The sequence below is a fragment of the Gymnoscopelus microlampas genome (assembly GCF_963454915.1).
Source record: "Gymnoscopelus microlampas genome assembly, chromosome: 3".
Taxonomy (NCBI): domain Eukaryota; kingdom Metazoa; phylum Chordata; class Actinopteri; order Myctophiformes; family Myctophidae; genus Gymnoscopelus; species Gymnoscopelus microlampas.
Window position 1 is genome coordinate 42,550,652 of NC_139940.1, and position 21,250 is coordinate 42,571,901.

A 21,250-nucleotide genomic window follows, 5' to 3' on the forward strand; every position below is an offset into this window, starting at 1 on the left:
CATTAGGCTTCTGGACTCCAGAGGCTCTCATTAACGTGCTGGGCCACAGGTTGATATTGCCTTCTTCTCCGTGTGTCAGTATCAGGAACGGGGCTATAGCGTGACTGGCAGCACATTGATTCATCTCTATTAGGCTTAAGCCAGTCCACTGTTGTCCAATTGTTCTGTTATGATTGTGTGCCTGGGAGACCATCTGAATTGAAATCCCTTCAATTATTTTTCACTTTAGCCTGCCTGGAATGGACTTTGTACTTTTTTGGATCTGTATTGCATCCCGATGTGCTTGACTAGATCAATCAATACCAGAAATGTGAATCCATTGTTTTAAATGGCAACACAAGCCCAGTACATGGCACTTGCATCGCTAAGGAGATTATTTTCTCAGGATTGAGGGAGGAAAAAATAATGCAAGCTTAATGAGTTGATGCCCCAATGCCTCAATGCTTCATCCAGGGTTGCTGAGAAGAGTATTCAATAAATACACACCATATGTATTTATGTCGGTTAGTGGTTACTATTAGTGACTGAATTGTTTTGCCAAGACTGTAAGAAATAGGTCGCCAGTTGTTATTCATTTACAATAAGGGGGGATGGTAATGCACAAAGAGTGGTACCCTGAAATCATAGCATAGCATAGCCTCGGAGGCATTTCTGTTATGTAATTCAACACCTTAATTTCCCCAAACAATGAAAGAATTTTCAAATTTACAAGGATTAGACATTTCAGTGCTCTGTATATGTTGCAAATGTACGTGTAATTATAATCCCACGGCCATCTTCATACTGTACTGTTATGTCTTTCCACCATCATAGGCATGCTACACACGAGCAGCACATAATGTTAATCGACCGTCAACACATTTTCATATCACTCACAAGGGACTCTGTGTACCACTGCAGTGGCTACACTGTAGTTTGTCCACCTAATGAGGTTTCTTTGCAATAAATAAATGTGATACATTTGTTCCCTCCGCTTTCCTTCAAAGTTACATAAGCAGCATTCATAGTAATGGGGCTCCGAGGCATCATTATTACTATCAGACGGGTCATTCTGCTGCCAGCACAGTAACAGGCTATGACGTCAACCCAGTCGGCCCCTATGGGATCCATACAGCACAGGACTATATCTAGAGCTTTAAGTAAACACCCCCCCACACACACACACACACACACACACACACAATATCACAAAATATTTTATATTGTTGCTGCAAGGCAAAGAGTGAAGGCGAGCATGGTCCCCTTTTTTCCAGGTCTAATCCCTCTTAGTAGGGGAGCGATAAGCGTGTTTTGAATGAGCCCCAAATTTCCTGTTGCTTATTTTTCCTTTGCCAAAGCACGTGGATCCCTGTAGATTTGAATAATCTTTGTGGAGCCAGTTTGGCAGTGCTTCATACTGTATATAACATGGCCTCCTGGCCAAGGCCAGAGCAGAACAGTGGGGAGGAAAGCAAAATGCTGTTGCGTTCATTTTCCTCTATTTCTCTCTCTTTTTTTATGGCCTATAATGACAAATTGACAAGCCAAAAACAGGGACGTGATGTGTTTAACGATGTGTTGACGTTCTGTTGACATCTTCCAGATGGCAGTCTGTTGGAGCAACGTCATTGGGTGTTCTACGTAATGACATCATCACTCAACGACATCACAATGTCATCATCACAACCCGGTCCTTTTAAAATTGTCAAATTAACTACTTTAACCAACAAATCCAGCTGCCTAGCATCCTCCTCTGAATGTCTTTGTGAACACTACTAAACAAACTGCCTGCTGTGTAGAGCAGGGATTCTATTTGCCATATTAGGGGATCAACAGTAATCAGTTTCCTTGATTGGCCAACCCAACTATCGGCTTTGTTTGTAAAACTTTGCGTGACATTTGTGCCACGAAGCAATTTAAGCGATGACGCGCATATTTGCAGTTACTCCATTCTTTCACAGAGTCCAATCCGGCTTTGAGTTACAGTGTGAGATGTGTTCCGCTGGACGATACATTTGAATGGAGCACCAACAACTAACGTTTATGCTGTAGCAGTGGAGAACAAAAGAACAAAAGGCCCATACTCAAGGCATAATATGTGCTGTTGCATGGTGGGAGATTGTATCATCCTCTTTGGAGGAAAGAAAGGAGACAATTATACACCTGCTGATGTAATGTACATCTTAGACTTTAGTCCAAGTCTGAAGACGTTATGCAAGCTAAGATATTCAGTACGGTCTGGACGGAGCAGTAAGAACTCTCACACAACATCAGGCGGGAACTGGAAGCAATGACAACCAACAGCAACAGAAAAAAGCAGTCCACTATAAAACAGAAAAGCCTAGAAAAGTGTGCTCCGTGGCGCGCAGGTCTCTGCCAGGCCGGGTTGCCTACCCAGGGCCTACAAACTTTGGACACCGGTTATAGCCAATTGGAATGGAATGAAAAATCGGACAGATACATCTTGATAACATGTGTTCAGGAATAATGTGTACCAATGTGTGTCAGATCTGTCTGTCTATAAGAGTTTTCTGAGTTTCTGATCCAGTCGGAGTGGAAATAACTTCATCGAGTGGAAATAACGTCATCAGGCGGCCGGAACCCACGACCGCAATCTCTGCTGCCGTGCACCTCCAAAATGATTCCCCTAGTTTAAAATGTGTTAGTTTGGTATAATCGTTTAGTTTCTTTTGGTATAATAATAATCGTTTGGCATGTCCATCTTTTATTCGAACTGGTGGCGCGACTAGCAAAACTAAACAAATTGATTGGCATTATGTGGGGAACAAAAACAATGCGACGCCAACCGGAACCCACCATCGGAACACGCTATTTCTTTCCCTCCTTTTTTCTAAACCGGATCACACAGGCCAGTTTGGAACGAATACCAGGCTTTCCTTCGCTGTGGTGACGCGAGGTTCATCAATAGTAGTGGCTTTGTTGACATGCATTTATTCCATATCTCCTCTGGTTTCCAAGAACACATTTGTTGTTATGGGGGAGGGGAGAGGGACTGGCGAACTCAAAGCTTAACAGCATGAGGATCGCTAAGCCTATTTTCCTCAGAGAAAACAATGACAAGCCAGTGGCGTCACAAGCAGCAGCCAATCACCTGTGCTGTGTGAAGAAAGCCTCTTAATCGTGACACAATTTCCCACCAGGCCATTTTTTTCTTCTGGTTTTCGCAGTTTAGGAGCGGGCCTGTTTGCGGCATGGTGCACTCGGGTGGGATTATCATCAGCTAGGGCGGCGGGAACTCCTGGATATTAAGTGGGCCATGTGGTTGAGACATTGAAGCTGTCTGTAAACAAAGGATGTCCATTACATCATTATGTGCTTTACCATCTGTCAGGGCTCTCCTCTGACCCACTACACTCTTCTACCAGGTCTCTCGCCCTCTCTCTCTATTCTTTGTGTGAGAGATTCAGAGCATGCAACCCTAGGGAGACGCGTTATGATCTCGTGTTTTGTATAATTTAAGAATCCTCAAGGGTGTTGAGCCTGATGTATACTGTGTCGTACGACCATGTTGCTCCACCACAATTACAGTTTTTCAGTTGACGTTTGTTGTGACGTGGCCATACGAATACATTTAACTTTATTGAGCTATATCCAATCTACTAGATCTCTATTTGTCTTCCTCTCCTCATCTCTCTGTTTCTCTCGGATTGCAGATCTAAGATCTCATAAATAAGACCATTGTACCTCAGTCGGTGGTGGTGAAGTTAATGTTATGTGATGTGATAAGTTACACTTGACCTTTTTTGATTGACCGGCTGCTTGAGTGGCAAACTGGTTGGCTACTGAATGACTGGTTGGATTGATGACTGCCCGACTATTGACTTGCTGACTAACCACCACTGACTGGAAATCTGACTACTACTGACTGGCTAGTCACTCAAGACAGACTGCAATGCTTCCACCTACCAGTATGCTCTGAAAATGAGTAGAAAATAAAGCAGATGTCCCGCCTTCCCCCCATACTTCCGTTTCACCTGTGCAGTCCTGTGAATAAATCCTACTGGAAACCAAAATAGTCAAAAGAAATGGAAATTCAAAAATATATTTTAAAGACCTTTTGTTGTTTTTTTGAAAACTGCATTGTGATTAGTCAAATGCCCTTCCGGTCTGAAGAGCAGATGATAGCTAGCTTCCTTTTATCAACTTTTAGGATGTGGAAATACTCTCTGAAGCGTTGTGGACGAGTGACTGGCTGACTAATGCTTAATTTGTTCCGTCATACGACGGTGTCACATGCCGAAAATACCCGATCTACAAGCTCACAACGCATCGCAGATGCAATACGTCGGGCTTAACAGGCAGCTGATATACTGACTTCCTGCTCACAGACCAAGCCGACACCTTCCACTGAACCTTGACTAAATTAGTGTGCGTGTGTGCGCGAGCGTGCGCGCGAGACTGGTTGAATTGTCTGAATATAAGCCTTGGGTAAGACTGAGGCAACATGGCAATACTAATGATACAGCTATCAGCATTCTCTGTTTTCATATGAACAGAATAAGTTAGTGCATAACATTTTAAAACTACACCTACGGTTCTTACTGTCAAGTATATACATTTGTGTATGACGATATCAACTACCAAATACCAAATGTCAGAAACAGTCATATTTATAAATGAATATGATCTAATATCTATCTATATACTGTAGAGTACAGTATGTGAACTAAACCTTGAGAGTCCACAATAAGTTTGGTTGTTGGAACCATAATTAAGCTATTTGGGGCCATGCATATTGGGAACGATGCAAGTCATTCCATTTATACTGCTGTGCGGCACAAATGTTATGCGAAGCTCGACCAATAACCAATGAGTTATACTGGCTTAGAGGCACAAACGTGAAGTGACGCTTCACTAGTCCTTGAAGCCGACGGGAAGCCGATGCATACAATCTCCCGAACACATGGAGAAAATCTGCCTCTTTCTCAGACCTGCGGGCCGATAGATACAGATATTCGCGATTTTTCGGTTCTCGGAAACCACTCTTTTCGGCTCTGCTCACTTCAGGGCTATATGAGACAGCGACACACACACCGAGTTTGAGACCGAACAGTTGGACACTGTCCGAGTTATGCCAGGGACAAATTTTGCGTGCACACACACACTCAGATTCTGTGAATTATTATAGTATAATTGCAGTAGACAAAGAATGGTATTCCAGTCAGAAGAATGAACAGTAGCCACTTCTCAAAAACTGCTTGCTGGTGCCTGTGGGAAACTTTTTTTTATTGTTCATTTACAAAGAAAATATAACCACTGCTGTAAAGACCCACCCACCTGAGCAGGGATTCTGTAGGAACTGGACACTCACTATTGCAATGGTGTGAGTAGATGAAGTTATTGCTACAGTGTTGGATTCCAACATTATAGGCTCCCCAAAAAACTAATTTGGCACTTACATTATCCACCCATGACACAGTCAAAATGGGTGTGCCTGATGTTTCTTCTAATTAAAGGGGAGATTTTTGTTGCCACTGTCCCAAAAAGGCTTGCTCAGGTTGGGATTTTGTTGGGGCTCTTCTCTATATACAGTAAGTGTCTTGAGACAACTTATGATTTTACACTATAATAAAAGGTCATTGATTATCTTGGTCTTATTGTGCAAACATTTAAATCGTTTTAGTGATTCTTTTTTTTTACCCTGATTAGTTTTTGTTTGCTGCTGTCTAATTAGTACTGAGGAGATGCACTTTGCTGCTGCTGATACACACAGTCACATACTGTAGCTTCTCTTTGCTTTCACTTTCTGTCTTTCTCCTCTTCTCCTGTGACATGCGCATACACATGCCCTGGCGCATTGACTGTGTTTATCTCACTTTTCTCTCTCTGTCTCTTGTCTCTCCCCCTCTTTCCGTCTCACCCACCTACCCCCGTCCTCTCTCATTCTCTGTCACACACCCACCGCAGTCTGTTTAGACACCGGTTGGCCTTGCAGCTCAGTGAAACGGAGCTAGAAGAGGGGCTTCTGCTCGACTGATGAGACAGTAATTAGTGCTAACTCCTAAGGGACTGGAAATAGACTTCCTTCTAAGTCTGTACATGCATCTCTCTCTCTCTCTCTCTCTCTCTCTCTCTCTCTCTGCTGTCCTCTATACCCATTACCACTACCTTCATATGCAATCCAAGCACACCCACCTTCGTCAAAACCACCATTGGCAGTACCTGGCATACAGTTCAATTTGTTTTGCTGTTGACGAGCTTTCGGCCTCCCAGCTCGCATTAGCCGGTAGCTCTTAGGGAGTGCAATCGAATATGTTAATGTGGGTGTTTGTTTGTTTTTTTTGTTCATGTTTTCTGTGGGAATAGTAATTCTAGTGTTTGCTAAATAGACTCTGGGGCCTTGTTTGTAGAAATGATCTGTGGACCATGAACTTCATAATTTTACCTTTTTATTTTCATCTCAGCCTGCACTGATTGTCTCCCCTGTGTGTCTTCATCTCTGCTGTCCTTCAGTTTGTAAAGAGTGGGAAAAGGGAAGGACGGCATCTCTGTGGAGATTATGCATTTTCATTAGCTTGTAGATGTTATGTCGTGTGTGCTACTAGGCTCTGTCCGGGGATGTGCACTTTTGTGAAATGGCTGGAAAGATTCTGTTGGCTTCAGCAGTTTTACCTGAATGATTGGAAGTACAGTAGCTCCAACAGAGCGGAGTGCTGGGAATCTTTTATTGCTGTTTCAGGGCTTTTCCCAGGATGGACTAACCAATGTTAGTGTTTTGGCAGTCATTTCTCTCCTTTTTTTACTCCATAAGTTTAGACTAAAGCATTTAAGTGTGATTTTTCTCTCCATATATTAGTACATTATGTGCATGTGAATGTTTGTTTACAGTACATGTTTGCATGTGTAGTAACATCATGGCTGACTGACTGGATAGGCCTACTACTCTGAGGCTTCAGATTACCTGCTCGGATTAGCCTCCTGAACTCATTTAGAGATTCTACAAATCCTACTCAGTCATTTTAATAGGCATTATGAGATGTCGTAGGTAGCTTTGATTTGACCCAGCTCAGTGAGGCTGTATGCCATTTACATCTCCTCTCATATGGCCGCCTTCTGGAAAGGAAGTTAGAAATGTAATTGCTATTATAAACTGTAGCTGAAGATTGTTTGGCCAGTTTTTCCCCCAGTTTTTTGTTTTCTCTTGGTTTTGTTTTTGTTGAATTTGAGCTTTAACTATATATATAAGTTTAAATTATTTAATCCAAAAAAGAAAATGCTGCAGTCTCACAATACTGCCATGGATTTATTTTCCTAGAAATGATTACATACTGATATGATTTTAGCCCACTCCTAATGTCCAAGTCAATGCTTTATCTCTCTGTTCCTATCAAAGAGGATTTGTATTTGATGAGCAGGGCAATGTAAATAAATTCACCCTAAACAAGATTGTGATTACCTTATCGATTCCTTCTCACGAAAACCTTGTAGCTGCAAAAAATGTCTTGCTCAATTACATTTCAATGGCAAACCCATCAATATCAATAACCTTGGATGTAAATGCTCTTTTGATTAACACGTTTGTCATTTACCATGTCTACACAAAACCATATCTTCTTTAGCCATGTCCTTCCATGGTCATGGCCATCCTGTATTTCCATTGTGTATTCATACTCTGCAATGACATGGAGAATTTCACATTTACAATGAATATAAAGTCAATACAAATTAAAAAGTTATTTTTGATATAATCTTTCACTGGTATATTTTTCACAATAATCAAACCACATAAATGTTTTTGACTACTTCTCTAAACGTTATCAAACACTATTTTTATTCGCAAGTGTCTGACCCCGACACTCGTGCCAAAATGGGACCCGGAAATGTACCTATTTATAATATATATATTTATTTATGTACTTTACAGTTATTGAATACCATTTCTGAATACCTTCCTAAACATATATACAGTATAGACAAACGCTGTAATGACTGGGACGTTGCCAGAGGCGTCACCAAAGAGACCTAATGAATGTTACACAGTTGTGACTTTAATATACTGTCCTGTTTCTTTGTTCCCAGCAGACTGAAGCAGAAGTCACAGTCGGTGGATGTTGCCAATCAAGGAGGGTTCTCCCCGACTCTGGTGCCAGCCTCGTCCCTCAACAAGGCAATTACACCACCTGTTGCAAAGGCGGCTCTCGCGGTGCGGGAAAACAATGCCACCAATTCGCAGCGCTTCAGCCCGCGGTTTGGCGAACTGAAGCGAGGCTACACCATAGGTAAGTGAGAGTGTTGCGGAAGTCTGACTCACCCGTCTGCTTGTGCGCGTTCTTTCACGTCTGCTTCCTACCAGGGCACAGGTTTTCAAAGTGGGCCGGTGCAGGTCATGTCATAATACAGTATATGTCATGAATCTCATACTGTAGCTTCACGTTTCTCTCACCTGTTATCTGAACTTTGTTCTCTGGCAAATTTTGCCGCCTCTCCCGTGCCTCATCTCCTAATTAATTTCCTGCCTGCAAATTATAATTACATGACTGTGATGAGATTTATCACAGTGATGAATCCTATTTTGGGGCGGGGGGGGGAGACCCCTGGCGGTTACCGGTCTATTTATGCCTTGGAAGGTACTTTAGTAACTACACTGTAGGGGGGTTGCCTTCTCTGAGGTGATGAGATGAGTTTAAGCTAAACTAATTCCACACTCATATAATGCATCTATATTCACCTCACTGACGTTGATTGGGTTAGCAAGCTGCTCCGTTCAAGGTTAGAAAGGGAGAGCACATACTGTAGGCAAACCTAGATTAAAATATGCTCTTGTTGCTTTTAAATGTTGTACATCTGGGCCTGATGATAACGGAGAGAGAAGGAAGACTGAAGATGAGCGAAGGAGAGAAAGAAAGAAAGAGGTGGTTAGGTTAAAGAAGAATGGGCAAGAGTGAAAAAGAGGTAGAGAGGAAGGAGGAGAGAGAGAGACCCACACAAACTGATTATGAATGTCACAGTGACCCATATAGTGAATCAGAAGGACAATGAATGTGAGGTTTGATATTAGGATTCCTGGCACTCCTCCTCAGAGGAGAGAACATTGAATATGGAGATACGAGCCAGGTCTGATAGTATTGTATGGGGAAATCAAGAGGAAATGCATAGACATCAATTTTGTCTGCCCTTTTTTTCAATGGACTATAATTATGTGCGCTTTTGGTACAGCATGAAAGTGAACCAGTGCACCGATGGTGTTTCTTTTATTTTTTATGAATGTGTAATTTGGATGCATGCTGTATTAACCTGCAGTATAATCAATAACCTTCAGCTATTTCTTTCTCATTAAGTCAAATTTAGAGAGTTACAATTTAACTCTGTACAGCTTATTGTCACCACAACTTTTCCCCGGCCCGTTTCATACTGTACCGCTTACCCAATGCCCCCCAAAAGGTTTTATCAAAATAGATGGTTGTTACCAAAACAAGTATCAAAAGTAAGTTGTGCTAATCCATCACATCAGGCTATTCCTCTTTGATATACCAGAAGTGTTGACACTCTTCCAACCCCTTAATAGAACTCCTGGTGAATTAGATTTCCCCCACATGTCCTTGAGCATACAGTAGGCGATTAGTCATGTAAATCAATGCAGTTTAAAAATCAACAACCTGTCCCCGGTTTTGCAGAGCTGGCTGTTCTGCCAGAAGGAATAGTGATGGGGTTGTGAGAAGAGCATGGCCGGTGGGGCTGCAGCCCAGTGCTTTAATAACTTTTAGTGGCGAAGGGAAACCAATGGGGAAGTCAAAATCTCACGGCATACTGTATACATATACTGCTAAATCGTTTCTATAACAGGTGTTATTACCACTCTTCATTCCATAAACATTTGTTTTTATACTAATGCCAACTAAAAGCCCTATTTCATACTTTAACAATAAAAAACAAATAGCCAATCTATAAGCTCACATCATCTATCTATCTATCTATCTATCTATCTATCTATCTATTTATCTATCTATCTATCTATCTATCTATCTATCTATCTATCTATCTATCTATCTATCTATCTATCTATCTATCTATCTATCTATCTATCTATCTATCTATCTATCTATCTATCTATCTATCTATCTATCTATCTATCTATCTATCTATCTATCTATCTATCTATCTATCTATTACTCCCTTTGTATTGGGAAATTAGTGCACACAAAGTACTGATGAAGTAAATAAATACACTTTGGATAGTTGTACCATATTGTACTAATAATGGGGGGTTGTCCCAATTCCCATCTGGACTACCAGTGCTGTAGTCCATGGGTCTTCAACAGGGGGTCGTTGGAGTTACTACAGGGGGGGCACCAAATGTTTGTTTTTGTGTATGTCTTTTTTCAAGAAAGTCATCCATGCAACTTGATAGGAGGTTGGCAATGCTAGCTCACCATATGCATCTGATTGTCTCATCAAATTCTGTTAACCGTTGACAGATTTGAGACTACCTGTAGCTTGGAAGTATTCCAAAGGTTTTTCTTTTAAGTGTCTATGGGTGGCCTCCATAGACTGTATAAATGAGATGGACAAACCCCCTCCGCTGCTTTCTACAGACCGAAAATGAATCCTTTGCTGCAGACTGTGGCTCCGCCATCTTTCACTACGCGTCAGAATGAGTTCAGACCATTATTGGTTGAATGAATGCTATTGGTTGTGTAGCGTGTCAATCAAATCATCCCGCCCCTCCTAGAGAATAGCCTACTTTATCGTCAATTTTATAATAAATAGAACCATAATTTAGCAAAACGCATATCCTGATGATTGAAAGGAGACTTTAAACTAGCGACTGGAAGCATATAGAATTTATGACAATTTTTATTACAGTAAGAAAATCGAGTCTGAAAGTTGGTAAAAACCCATCGGCTTGCGTTAAAATAAATTCTTTCTGAACTCACAGGTCGGCACGGGTGAAACAGCGCCTCTCGCTGGACATTTACTAAACATCCGGGTTGGCCTCATAGTAAATATCTCAGCCTTGCCCCTTGGTGGCCTCCAAGTAATGCTGCAGCTTTGACAGTTTGACAGTACTATCATCAGTGTTACATTAAATGTATTTCTTTGTTAAATTAAGTGTTAAATAGTTCTATATTCTGATATTATTCATTGATATAGACTAGAGTGTTTGTTCAGTAACAGTACCGGTAGTCCCCCCGTCGCTCCTGCTCTTTAGTAAACAGAAAATGCATTGTCAGGTCGGAATACCTATTTTATCCAATCAGGAGAGAACTTGCACAGGATAAAATTTGAACTGGAACACAATGAAGCTGATAAATGGGTACTTGTTCCTGATTGGCTGAAATTGTTCCACCCACCTATTTTTTCCCCCTGTTTATTGAAGAGATTACTGCACACACACTCTATAGCAATGATTACTTTCACAATAAAGTGTTTTAACCTTTTAACAAAAATGTTTTTGTTTTAACCAAAAAATATCACTTACCCTACCTTTAATGTGTATTATATAGTGTGGGGGCCTCTGCTTTATCTATATCTCTCAGCTAAGAGGTCTTTGGGGTAACTAGAAGACTTGCCCCAAAACACACTCGCCCCCAGTTTTAGGCATAGTTTTACTGAGGTTAAGATTAGGAATAAGGTTAGGTTAAGGCATAGTTTTACTGAGGTTAAGATTAGGAATAAGGTTAGGTTAAGGCATAGTTTTACTGAGGTTAAGATTAGGAATAAGGTTAGGTTAAGGCATAGTTTTACTGAGGTTAAGTTTAGGAATAAGGTTAGGTCAAGGCATAGTTTTACTGAGGTTAAGATTAGGAATAAGGTTAGGTTAAGGCATAGTTTTACTGAGGTTAAGATTAGGAATAAGGTTAGGTTAAGGCATAGTTTTACTGAGGTTACGTTTAGGAATACCTGGTGGCGACCGTTCTGAGGTTGCCGGATTTGACCCAGGGTGAGCGTGTTTTGGGGCGAGTGTTCTTGTATTCGTCCTTGGTCTGAAAAACATTGAAGACCCCTGCTGTAGTCCATTAGCTGCCTCACAGAAGGGGCTGACAGAAAACAATGGCACTGCAGGCCTGCATGCCAGCGCCACGTCACGCACACTGTACGTGTACAGAATCATTCTACAGGGTCATCATCTATTGACTAAGCTTCCCACCAGGCCATGTATTGACTAGAGCAGGGGTCTTCAACAGGGGGTCCGGGACACCTAGGGGGTCCTCAGAGTTACAACAGGGGGGCCGCCAAATCTTCGTGTGATAGGATTTTTTTTTTACATTAACCACTTGAACCCTCGCATCCCTATTCTGAGAACTTTAGCCAAAAATAGCAGATCTACAAGCTCTCAACGCCTCGCATTGCGAGGCGTTGAGAGCTTGTAGATCGGCTATTTTTGGCAAAGAGGTCTGGTTTAAAGAGGAAAAAAAAGTATTGACGGTTTAAGTGGTTAAATGTCTGAAAATACACATTAACATGAATCCAACATACACTGATGATAGTGCTGTCAAACAAGTCTACAAATCTACCAATGAATTCAATAGAAAAGGTTTAATCTGCAACACAATGTTATACAATATGTAGAGGTGGTCCCTGCGTTATCTGTCTCTCAGCTAAGGGTTCCTTGGCCTGAAAACATTGAAGACCCCTAGACTAGAGAGTGGATTGATTCGTGGTCATCCGTATCGGTTCAGTCAGCAATAATCAATGAGGGAAATAGCTGTATAAAAAGGGATACCAGGACAGGTGCACTGACTCTTGACATTTTGCCTGTTCATGTCATTCATCATCCATTTCAGTGGGTGCTGTCACAGATTTTAATTGCAGAAGATTGGAAGCCTCAGTCACTCAACCATTATAATTATATGTACTGTAATGATGACTCAACACAGTTGAGTTAAAGCAAAGCCACCTTTAAGGGGTAATTCAGTCTGCTGCGATTTTTCTCCGCCACGTTCTAATGCTTGATTTATGCTCTGTCGTATCCCGGTGTTGTACGCCGAAAATAGCCGATCTGCAAGCTCACAATGTGTCACGGATGTGGCGCATTGTGAGCGTGGATATTTTCAGCGCGTGACACTGTCGGCAAAGCAAAAATGGGGCTTTAAATGACTTTGTCTTGACTCTTGTTGCGAGTCTTTGGCCTGAACAAGGTTTAAAAGTGTAGAAATAGACCTGTAAGATGTCTTGGAGACCTTGGTCGGGTAGCAGTACATCCTAGCTAATGGTGTCTATGTATCAATTTAAAATCTCTTCAGAGCGTGGGCTGTATCACTCACCACTATGCAGTATATCGGAGGACCCAGGGTGTCAGTCATGTATGCTGTTGTACCACATAATTAGACATTGATTAGTTGCTGTCCTATCTCTTCTGTCTGTCTATGATGGGGCCCCACTAAGACTGGCCCTGGGGCATTTTTATGTAGTCAAACCGAGCCCCAGTCACATCCTACAGGAGTGATCATGCTAATTTATTCTAATGGGAGAGCAATAACGTGGCAGACAGCGAGCTTTGCTGTCTGCCAGGCTTCAGACAGGCCTGTCATTAGAGTCACATCTAACACAGACACTTCAATAACCAGACCAAGGCCAATAATGGTAGGACAGAAGGAAGGAAAGGGGAGAAGGACAGACGTAAGGAAGGTACTGAAGGTGGGTATGAAGGAAGAAGGGAATAAGCTGTCGGCTCCTGAAATGGAGTGTTGCTGTCTGCATGCACGTATTTCCCCTGCAGAGTGTGTGCACATCTGACATGACAGCAAGGGACAGCGGCACAACATGAAATCCAGTGAGATTATCAAGAAATGGAGGCATGTAACAGAAAGGATGGGAGAGTGCAGGCATGTGCTGTAGGAGAAAGAATGGGAGAGCGCAGCTGGGAAAAAGAAGCAGGAGAGGACAGCAGAGGTACAGCAGTGGAGTGAGGCATTTAGCTTGGGCGATCCGCGCAAAGCTGATCTGCAAGACACCTGCAGTGTTTCTTGCTGAATCCCCACGACACCTCACACTCTTCCAGACTCTCTGTCTGACACTGCCATGTCTGACCTTTACATCATTAAACAGTCAGCCAGCCTGTAGCATTTACTCTGGAGCTCACCAAATAATAACGGCCCATAGATGAACACAACGTCTCTGGAGCTATAGACTCGTTTAATATGCTTTGTGCTGTCACTGCATCAGCAGTGAATTAAATGAACGTTGTAGCTGTATTGCAATCATTGTTCCATCTTGCCATTATTGAATGCGTTTCATCTTGGGAGAATAACCATAGGCGATTCTTGTTTTATTTGTCATTTTGAGATTGATATACTGTAGCCTACCTCAGCAATCTTTAACCCATATTATGTTTATCCTTGTTCACCAAGGTTTCCCAAGGTTTCGACCTTATAGGTCTTCCTCAGGCCTGATGAAGAACTATAAGGTCGAAATGTTGCGCCATTAAATACATTACGTTTTGGGAGCTTTAAAACCAGTGTGTGGATGTTTTACCTTCTTCTTCTTGATACTATGCATTGAAATGATTCATACAACATGAAGGATGAAGACTCAGGCAGGTCAAGATGAGCACTTGACACTTAACAGGTGAGCGATGTGGCCACTGTATACCTCCTGCAGATGGCTTTGCAAGGAGAGCACAGAGTCTTAACAGCATGTCACTTCAGATAATGGCCTCTAAGAGGATGTCTTTTAGACTGCTCCTCTCCACCATTTGTCTGTCTTGCCTTTGTGCCTTTTTTGCCTACTCTTTTCCTTCATCCCCCTCTCCTTCCTTACCTCTGTGTTTCCTAATGCATATGACCTGAGGGTACATGCAGAGAGAGAGAGAGAGAGAGAGAGAGAGAGAGAGAGAGAGAGAGAGAGAGAGAGAGAGAGAGAGAGAGAGAGAGAGAGAGAGAGAGAGAGAGAGAGAGAGAGAGAGAGAGAGAGAGAGAGAGAGAGAGAGAGAAGGACAGGACAGACATTACTGACAGATCGCCACAGTTCATTGGTCCAACCTTGACTACAGTCTTGAGGTGACACATTTTATCCCATTACGCTGTTGTTTGGCTCATCTGTGCGGACACCCGGACAGCAAAGAGAGAGGGAGGGAGTACCGACGAAGATGACCAGACTTGGCTCAGATGACAGCTATAGTTACACATCCTAAGAAATGAGGAGAATTTGCCATAATGGTCATAAGGCTATTTTACGTATCACGCAAGTCCTCCCAGGAGCTCTCGAAAGGGCAAAACGTTTGTCAGTATGTTGACTGTTGTTAGCAAAAAAAAAACTGATCCTGCTTCTACAGTGTCCTACACAGTGTGTACCTGACAGAGGAAATGCTAATAAACAAGACAGTACCACCCGTTTTTGCATACCCTCATGCCCCGGGAGCCATGGCCCTGCCACCGACAGCATGTGAATGATTATTCCCATGTTAGTTATTCATTGAATTTTCACTGCCTGGTCGAAGAGGAGAGGAATTGGTGCTGGGGGAGCGATACACTAACTGGCCTTAGGCCCCCACCATAGGTTGTTTGATATGCAGTTCCATGTTAAGGGACTCACTGGCTGGAATTAAATTAGCAGCCGTTCAATACATCGAAGGAAGTGTCAGCTCGGGCCTTAGCTACCATACTGGTGGCCCTTTGTTGTGGTTTTGTGTGTGCCTTCGCTTGCGTACCTACTGCAATACTGGCTCTTCTTGCTGCTCAGCTTGAAACTAACGTATTTTTTTCTTCTTCCTATAATTCATTACAGCTGTATAGTCACAGCATGTTGTCCGACTGGGTGCCATTATGGCAGTTGGCAGCTATAGGATTGGGTGCTAACCGTTATGGTAGTTGGCAGTTATAGCCAAGTGCTTGAGGCTGTACATGAGTATTGCTTTCTTTTGCCGTTTGATGTCATTGTCTCAGGTGGTACGTTGCTTGTGTTTACACATCCGAGTCATAGCCAGCGGTGGCAATTACACACAAGTGAGAGACATCATTGTTTTTTGAGGTGTTTTTCCCTTGAAAAATGGGACAATCATCATGAATTTTTCATTCCATGATCTTTTTCAAAGGATATAGAATTGAATTTTCTGAGTGATAATATTAGACTTTTGGGGCTACAAAATCTAAACCCTTCATGGATCAGTGGTTTTGGACCTCCGTTTTCCAGACAGCTGTTAGTGTGAATTCACTTGCAATCTTTAACAGATTGTTGTCTGGCCCGAAATGTCAAATGATTCCAGTCTGATGGAGCCTGCTGGAGTGGCATGATTGACATTATTACCTCAGAGGCTCTAGGATCCTGACGTGTGCGTGTGTGCGTGTGTGTGCGTGCGTGCATGCATGCGTGGTTGAGTGCTTTCATGTACCTAGTGTGCAGGTTACATTGTTGATTTGCGTTAATGTATGCCTGTGCATGTGTGTTGCTTCTCAAAGTAGCTTTCTGCAATTCTGCTCACAAAACCCAAAGCCGTCAGTGTTTAATTTGAACAGAGATGTTCTTGAGTAGATGACAAAACAGAACAAAAAAGACACGTTGAAAAAGAAAAAACAAGACTAAGAGTCTAAAAGTCCTGCTGGCAACCTGCCACATTGCATGAACGTGTCTTTGAATTATACTGTGGCCAAGTATGACTGACTTGACACAACAGTAAAGCAAGCACAGCGTGAACATTTTGTTTGCCGGTCGGAACCATCGAATTCGGAATTGCCCGTTAAAGATATAAATGCTTAAAAAAGGTTTGAACACTAATGTAAGCTTATTATAATCTGTATAGTCTAATGTGAAATATCACAGGGCAAGTATTGTAAGTACAGAAGAGTACAGTAACATCACATTAAAGACACCATCAATTATTAATAAATAAAAGTATACAAACGTATACACCCTATACAAGTAAAGTAAAGTTACAGATTTCCGCCGTATTGCTGTGTTGCTGGCTAATATGATTGATTATACTTTACCAGTACACATTGGCTCAAACAGATCAAATCAGGGACGATATATGTACTCTATTGTGTTTATCCTCAGAATTATTATACATTTGTAGTGTGCTTAATTAATGATTATTAGGTGTTTTGTAAAGATAGGTCATGTGTTACACCTGATCGACTTTTCACACTGATCCCTATTATCCACATGAACCCAGGTGTCCCTTTTCTGTGCATGTCATAATAGGAGAGCATTCTGCAAAAACATTGCAGGTCTGCAAGCTCACAACGTGTTGCGAGTTTGAGATTTCTAGTGTGAACATGGTGATTTTGGCTTAAAGGGGCGGCATTAGAGGAATAAACATGGGGTCACTAAAATAAGTATATGATTCATCCGCCGCGAAGCAAGAAGGTGCACATAAAGATTAATGGCAATCCAGCCGAGATATCTTGTTTTGAACCAAAGTGTCGGATGGTCAGAATGACCAACCGACTGACATTGCCATTGAGGGGGTAAAGCTGTTTGCAGGATTTTGATTTGATTTTGATTTAATATACTTTATTGACCCCTTCTTAGGACAAGTGAGCAGCCATTGTGCAGGGCTTGGGGACCAACTCCAGTTGTAATGTTATTACCTTGGTCAAGGGCATTGGCAGGAGTATGTACCTAGCATCATGCATGTCTTTTGGTGTGGTAGAAAACCGCAGAAATCGGAGGAAATATGGAAAAAAATGCAAAAACAGGGAGACTTTGCAAACGCCACACAGAAAGGACCCCTGCTGGGGTTTGAACTCGGGATCTTCTTGCTGTGAGGCATCAGTGATAGCCACTGTGCCACCCAGGATGAATCTCATAGTAACGTTTAACGTTGTTATTGTTCTTCAAATGCCACGTCCACACTCCTTCCAGACCAGGAAGAACACAGGACATAGCAGAACCGGGAAATGTAGGGAAATGTCCAAATCAAATCGCAAGGAAATAGTGTTCCATGTTACCACCATTTTTTTGTCTTTTTACCACTGATGATGGGCCTGTGGAGAAAGGAGGGGTTGTGCGAATATTCTTTAGTGACTTACCGTTGTTGCTCCCTTATCTTCCCTGGAATATTTATTGACAATGTTAAGTGAGTCAGGTGGTAATGTCCAAGTCTTCTGCTCCACATTTCTGTTGCCTGTTGAATATAGGCTCCAAGGCTAGGACGATGCCTCTTCAATATAGGTACCCATGATGTGTGTCAGTATAAAAAAACAACCTGCATGTTTTCACCGAAGAGACTGGAGGGGCATTGAAAGAGAGAGAGGATGGAGAGACAGAGAGGGACAGAGAGTAAGAGCTATCTGTCATGCTCTGACAGAGGCACCCTCCAGCCATGCCATGCTGCCCGTGCCAGCAGAGCTGCTTGTGTGTGCTGAGATAAGCCCAAGCCTTCCCGCCTGGACAGCATACAGCAGACTGGTAGCGTAGCATCAGCAGGCAGCTTAGCTACACCACAAATTCAATAGTCTCTCTCTCTCCTCTCTCTCTCACAAACACGTGCACACAGACGCACACACACTCCTTTACACACACACACGTTCATCACTTCCTTGCTTCACTCTGGCCTCCATCTTGCTGTCCATACGACTTGTGCTGTCTGGAGAGATATTCATATTTACACTTTTAAAGGATGTATTCGGCCTTTGCTGCATGTCACTCCCCATCTCTCTCTCCCCATTTCCTGTCAGCCTACTATCCTGTCAATAAAGGCATAAAAGCCACACAAAAATAAATCTTAAAAGATGTATTCACATAGGGTATTTTCTCGGGATTTCGCCTGCTTTGGTCTGGTTGGATGAAAAGGTGCGGAAACAATTCATTGTATATACACAACATTAAGCAAGGATTCTGGACAGGCCATGTAATATTGTAATGGGCCCGGACAGTTGGCGTAACCGTCTGGGCACCTACTGCAGGCTGGTAATCCAGCCTGACAGCGTGTTGCAGGTTCGACTCCCGATCCCGACGACCTTTGCTGCGTGTCACCCCGTCTCTCTCCTCATTTCCTGTCAGTCTACTGCATACCTATCAATAAAGGCAGAAAAGCCCCCAAAAATATCTTTACATTTTTTAAAAATGTTATAATGTAATGGGCGTCACGCGAGTCGGTAACGATGCATGTTGATTATTGCATCGGCTCTGAAAGAGCAGTGCCGCTAATAGAGGCTTTTAGACTCTTAGTCTTGTTCTGTCTAGGTCGAACCTGTTAGCACAACAATATTAATATTGTTTGGAGAGGTTTGTCCTCTCTTGAGTGGCTCAGAAGAGATACTTTTATTGTCACGGGCAACTTGGTTAATTTATGTCACTCAGACAGAGAAGCATGGCTGCTTTGTTTAACTGTGTCCTTGTACTCATGTCAGAAGTAATTGTCCTCACTCAGAACAGTATGAGGCAAGCATGCATGTACACATACCTACAGCGCGCGCACGCACGCACGCACGCACGCACGCACGCACGCACGCACGCACGCACGCACGCACGCACGCACGCACGCACGCACGCACGCACGCACGCACGCACGCACACACACACACACACACACACACACACACACACACACACACACACACACACACACACACACACACACACACACACACACACACACACACACACACACACACACACACACACACACACACACACACACACACACACACACACACACACACACACACACACTCACACACTCACACACTCACACACACACTCCGCAATGACTTGGGATTGCTTAGAAACCATTTCCACAAAGGTTAATAATATGCTTTGGTCACCCCTAGAGAGCAATAAAACAGCTATGATGTTAACTTTGATTCGGGCAGAGAAGGTCACCTCTGTTTTCCTTGGTTTTGACTTTTTACTCAGTGCTTATTATTCTCATAGCTGCACACGTGTCGTCCTGGCAAAGACTAGCCATGCTGCGGAATTGATGACCACTGGTGCCCTGTCACACTAGAAGTTTATTTTGTTTCATGACCTGCTAACTTCCTTTGTACTTAAAAAAAACAAAAACAAACACAAAATGCAAGCAAAATAACAATAGCATAACAGATAAAATAGTCGTCCTCAAACTGGGGTCTGGGGACCCCCAGGGGTCCGTGAGGGGGTTCCAGGGGGTCCCCAGCTAAATGATTGATAGTTAGGAACCAAATGGACCCTTACGTGTCTGTAACTCTTCACAGTGTACAAATGGAACCAAATGGACTCCTACAGGTCCACTTGGTTCCATTTGTACATTTGTCTCAGAATTATGGGGGCCGTAGCTTAATGCATAGCCTACCAAACTGGGGAACCGCTGACATAAACGACTTGATGCGGTCACTGGTATTACGATGCTCACTCAGTTTGGTAGTGGCGTATACTTGAACTTTTCCTATTTAATTACATTTGTGTTGTTTCCATTTGTCCCTGGGATTGGATGAAGGCAGACATCATAGTTCCTGGTTCCATCAGTCTAATGCTAACCAGGTTGTTTCCAGAAGAGTCTGGGGGGAGATACTTGACTGAATTATGGAGAACATGCCCCCTGACCAGCATGAATCCAGGCCTTCCCAAGACAAGAGTTTTGATAATGTAACCCCAGTGTACCACTCAATGTCACCACAGATTAAAGTAGTTGTCTGATTTCTGGATATTTATGGCCGTGATAGAGATACAATAATACGTTTAACCTCCTCAACCGTAAAACAGGGTTATCAGGCCATAAATCTACTGGTCAAGATGAGTGTGTACTATGGACAAGGGCATGGACATACCCAGACACACAAGCTCGCACATGTACTGTATGCACTCGCTCACCCATACCCCACCCCCACACACACACACACACACACACACACACACACACACACACACACACACACACACACACACACACACACACACACACACACACACACACACACACACACACACACACACACAGACACACCTTGGATCAGGATGACTGTTCTCAGGTCAGCCTGTCTCAATGTCACAATGACGTGCTTGGCGTTCATGCAGCAAAACAAAAGTCCTTTTAGTTGGAGCTCTTGACGTTTTATCATTTCCAAATGTCTACAGAGACTATGTGGTGTCTTCAAACTCAATTGAGTGTTTTTTAAGCGCTCGCCGTGTCCTTCAGCATTTTCAAAAGGAAATAATAACATTATGACTTCAAGGGCTTCAGCTGCGCCACTTCAAGGCTGCTAAATGTAAATTCTTATCCACAAACAATAAGCTGTCATGGCTATGAGTCAGCACTGAGGCACTATGGACTCCCCCAGGATCTGCAACATACGTCTCTGTACATCTAAATCATGTACTATGGGGAACAATGGCCATGGCCAGACGGAACCAAAGGCAACAGACATTCCTAATGGCCAAATCCACTTTTTCC

At 42.8% G+C, this 21,250-nt stretch overlaps 1 protein-coding gene across 3 annotated transcripts in view; it reads left to right on the forward strand.

The window, feature by feature from the left end:
* Window positions 1-21,250, forward strand: part of oxr1a (oxidation resistance 1a) — a 188,095-nt gene that overhangs the window by 68,260 nt on the left and 98,585 nt on the right. For all 3 annotated transcript variants that reach the window (XM_084051278.1, XM_084051280.1, XM_084051277.1), the window contains exon 3: window positions 8,020-8,219. In XM_084051278.1, the coding sequence (XP_083907404.1) occupies window positions 8,020-8,219 (200 nt within the window). The remainder of the gene's footprint in view (window positions 1-8,019; window positions 8,220-21,250) is intronic.